The sequence below is a fragment of the Anneissia japonica genome, unplaced genomic scaffold (genome assembly GCF_011630105.1).
Source record: "Anneissia japonica isolate Jap-2015-1 unplaced genomic scaffold, ASM1163010v1 scaffold522_len1101056_cov227, whole genome shotgun sequence".
Lineage (NCBI taxonomy): Eukaryota > Metazoa > Echinodermata > Crinoidea > Comatulida > Comatulidae > Anneissia > Anneissia japonica.
The window spans coordinates 1,076,337-1,080,904 of NW_022756123.1; the positions used below are offsets into that span (position 1 = coordinate 1,076,337).

Below are 4,568 nucleotides of genomic sequence, written 5' to 3' on the forward strand. Positions count from 1 at the left end.
AGGAGTAAATACCATTTCAGCCCCATCATGGTTGGGGCTAAGGTAAGCAAATTTTAAAAATTGACAATGGCAATTTCAGACTGTAAAAACAGTCTCCCACTGCGCATGTCAATATTCTACGCCACTAGCCCTTGTTAACAATGTCAGAGTAGGTGGTCGTTTCCATTAACAGGAAAAACTCTGTATGTATGCACTGAAAATCGGCCGGAAAAATGATTTATTTTTTTAGCAATTTTGCACAGCCCGGATCAAAATTTTTTGCACGCCGGAGATGGCGTGCGTGCCAGGGTTGAATACCAGGGGTTCTATGGAAGGTTCAGCACATGAGTAATATCACAATTTTCAACAAATCGCGCTATGACTAGCGTTTAAGACTTATTTCATTTGCATGGGACAATCAGACATGTTTAACACACTGCATGGGACACTTAAGACATGTTATTTTAACACCAAACTTTCCCTTTATTGCAATCACTAATTCTGTACACTTCTGTATGTTTTTGACAGCGAATTCAGTAAAAACATTGAAGAATTGAGAAATAATAATATAGATTATTCTAGGTGTGTAGCAGCCAACAGCCAAAATATGTAGTAGAGTTTACATGAACTGAGAAAAAGCAACATTACCAATTCAAACACTTTGAATTCGGTTGCTATAGAAATAAAATAGACAAATAATAAATAAAGTACAAGAAGCTGTAGGTATTGTATACTGTATCATTCACCTGGTAATTAACTGGCAAAGCAAGTGTTCTCAGTCGACATCAGTTCATCCACAAAATTATATAGAATTTTTTAAGTATATGCTTAAAAATTAAGTTTGTGTTTGGACTTGGATTGGATTTAATATGATTTCATTAACAGTAAAACAAATATGGCAAACTGATAAAATCCAAGTGACAACAATCATCAAGTAATTTTTTTTACATACAATTTATATTGCTCTGATGTAAATATACAGGATTTATGCCACAGTGGACATAATAGGTGTATGTAATAATATGAACTTTCTTTAGAAATGATGGAATTGTGTCTTCCTGTCATTCCACTATTAACAATGTTGGCTCAAACACAAACTCTGTCTACAATATTCACTCTCCTTAAGAAATTATGCCGGTGGCTTGTAGGCAATCTTTCTTGATTTAAGCACGGACCATTTTGTTTTCTTCACATAGAAGGCTACACTAACTAGCACTGACATAATCATTAACATCTTGGAAAGAGAAAAAAAAAACAGAAGAAAATTAAGACAAAAAACAGAAAATTCATGATAATTTTATAAATATTTGAATTACAATAATTTCTTTTCAAAGGTATGAGTTTATGGTAACCACACTTGTTGCTACAAATTTGAATTGAAACACTGTGGTACTGTATATAAATACAGAATCAAATGCAATATTAGAAATAAAATATAAAAATAATAATGTACCTTCATTCCCATTAATTTACGCTGATCATGTTCAGGTTCTGCAGCCCATCTTAGGAAGGTGCAGACATCCTTAGCAAGTTGACTTAGTGTAGCTGGGGTGCCTAGATATTGATATTCAAAACAACCAAACATTACCACATAGAATTGAACGCAAGTCAACTAAATGATCAAAAATTGTAATGTTCACATCTTTACATTACATAAACGAATTTAATGTTTTTTTAACTGGATTGATGAAATGTCTACGAACCATCATCATATTCAATAATTTCATTATAAAGTGCAGGAGCCATGGCTATAGCTTGTCCAGGGAAGTAAGGGTGATAGTATAATTCTTCACGGACCTCCACCCCAGCAGGTGCGTCACAGTACCCAGTCAATAATGCATAAACATAATCTTCTCCACCATGACGTGCTAAAGCCATATAACTCAGGTCTGGAGGTAAAGCACCTTTAAAAGAAAAAAATAAAAGTGATGTAGCAGAGTTCAATTCAGTTGATTAGCCTAATAGCTTCAAAATTTCAAAGAAAATGTTCTTGTGCTTTCTAGCAACAAAGTAAAGGAGCAAGCAATATTTATAACTATTAATCATAATTACATTCAAAATGTCTCAGATGATTAAAAATGGTCCCATCATGTTTCCCTTGTGTGCAAGTCAGGTTTCTTAATAGTTTAAATCGACGTTCCGCAAACTATGGTCCGCAGCCCAAATTTGTGCCGCGAAACATTTTTGGGCTGCGAACCTGTCTGGAAATTGAAAAAAAAAAAAAAAACAACAAATAGACGTTTCATCATGGAGAAAATAGTTTTTAATAAAGCCGCTTCATTGTTACAGCGAATGCGTCGCTTGCACACGCTGCTAAAGTGCCATATGATGCGTGCTATTTGAGTTATAAGCGGGAGCTAGACACTATGTTATCGTCTAGTATTAACCCTGTAAGATGGAGTAAATCCAGTATGGAGGAATGATGGGATGAGTCATGAGCTAAGATAAAAAATAAATATAAGACCTGTCCTAGAAAGATCACTACAGTAAACAACACCACACATTTCTTGATAACCAAATGCCCATGTAGATACTTTATTACCAAACATAATACCTGTATATTGAGGTAGTCTTTCAAAGTTGCGGAGTAACAGAGTGTGCATAAAAGTTTTTGGAAGAAGGAGAAAGCTATGACGTGTGTGGCTGAACCGTGTTTAGTTGAATCATGGTAGAAAAAAAAACCAATTAACAAGTGGGGGGGGGGGAACACAAATGAGGGTGTGAACACAAATGTAGAGTATTATTTATTTAATAAAATAATATTTAATTTGTATAAAATGAAATTTTATCACTGAGAGAACAGATAATGATGTCAAAATATTGTATACATGGAGGCTTCATAACAAAAGTTCTTGCCAGGATATGGTATGTTGGTCCCTGGTGCGGCTGGGCTGCTGGATGCCTGGAATTTAAATAGGCCGTGAAGTAAAAAGTTTGCGGAACGCTGGCTTAAAAAGTTTTAATAAACAGAAATTAATTCAAATTTTTCAACAAAACATCTGTAAAATACTGGGACATGGGAATCAAACTGGAGGTAAACGTATTGAATAATGATTGAATATTTTAGTTAGAATAGTAAATAAATTGAGCAAGTTAGAGGACAGATGAATGTCCTTAATATACTGTATAAAATTAACATGAGAGGACCCAGTAATGAACCTTGGAGTACTCCACATGTGGTTGGGCTGAAGTTAGATATAGAATTACAATATTTGGTATATTGAACACGATTTGAGAGGTAGCTTTTGAAGAGATCAATTGCGGGTCCACGTATTCTGTAGTGCGATAATTTATACAAAAGAATATTGTGATCAAAATGTATCAAAGGCCTTGCAAAGATCTATAAAAAGACCAATTGCAAGTAGTCAGTTATATTATTTGTTAGATCAATGAGGGCCATGGATGTACTGTGATTTTTCCTGAAACCATACTGTTTGTTATAAAGTATGTCATATTTAGAAACAAATGAGAAAGTGCAATCGTATATACCGTAACTCTTTCTAATGCCTTTGAGAGAATTGATAAAATTGAGATAGGACGATAATTGGATAGATCGGATTGAATGCCAGACTTATATATAGGGGTAACGCGCGACTGGGAGATGATCCGTTATATCACTGTAAATTAATCCACTCAGATATCAATGCTTTGTTGTTACATATAGCTTTGATGAGCTCGAAAAGATATGGTTACTGATGCCTGTTGCCTCCATCTTGATCAATTGTGGATCACCAGCCAGAAGGTGTTGGAGGTGGCCTAGCGGTGACGCGATGTCAGTGTCTCTGTTGTTGGTGTCACTATTTCCGGGCCACTCGTAACTGAATCAGGTTGGCCTAGGCCTACGTCATTAATGTTGGATTTACCCTTTCCTTGTTTCGGCTTAACAGATCTGGTTTCCATGTTTGCTTATCTTCTTCTTAGTTATTTGAACTATTAAGGTATGATATACCAGGTTTTATAATTAGAGCAATTTAAGATACTTTTTCTTGAGAGCTCAATTAACACATCAGTTCAGTATGACACATATATAACAATTTGAATCAAAGTTTGAAAGCAGGCATACAGCTTCGGTATATTTAAATCAAGGATGTGATTTGGAATGTTAAATATTTTTATAATGATGCATGATGAAGTACTATTGGCCAAATGGTGAACCTACCTTTACAAAATTGTTTAATCAGTATTTAATGCGTGGTTCAAATGCACAACATTTTTTAGTATTCTTAGTTGTAGGGGATGCTAAGGGAATTGTGGTAGCAAATACTGAATAAAATTGTTTCATTGATATTCAAGAACCTGACTCCAGCAGATACGCACCATTGTTGGCTAATCTAGCTTCCTCTTCATTCTTGTAAGGATTTGGGAAGTAGTCGGACAGCTTGCCGGGCCGGTCAAACATCTCGCCTGTATCATCGGGACCATCTTTAAAGGTATACTAAAAAACAAAATAAGTAAAAATACCAACTTTGATCTAGATGACAACATTCCCAAAGAGAGATGTTTTTACAGCATTGGGTTTTTTATTCAAGAGCAGCACTTATTACAAGTTATTGGAGGGCTAAATGGTACATAACATGTGTTGTACACAA

General features: G+C 35.0%; 1 protein-coding gene across 1 annotated transcript; it reads right to left on the minus strand.

Moving 5' to 3' along the window:
- Positions 1 to 438: 438 nt before the first annotated feature.
- On the minus strand, positions 439 to 4,414 carry LOC117124017 (cytochrome c1, heme protein, mitochondrial-like; the record flags this gene model as incomplete). Its single annotated transcript, XM_033270137.1, is given in 4 exon segments — positions 439 to 1,213; positions 1,433 to 1,533; positions 1,683 to 1,883; positions 4,297 to 4,414. Coding segments are annotated over 4 exon segments (525 nt in total), but the record flags the coding sequence as incomplete, so codon positions are not given.
- Positions 4,415 to 4,568: the final 154 nt, after the last annotated feature.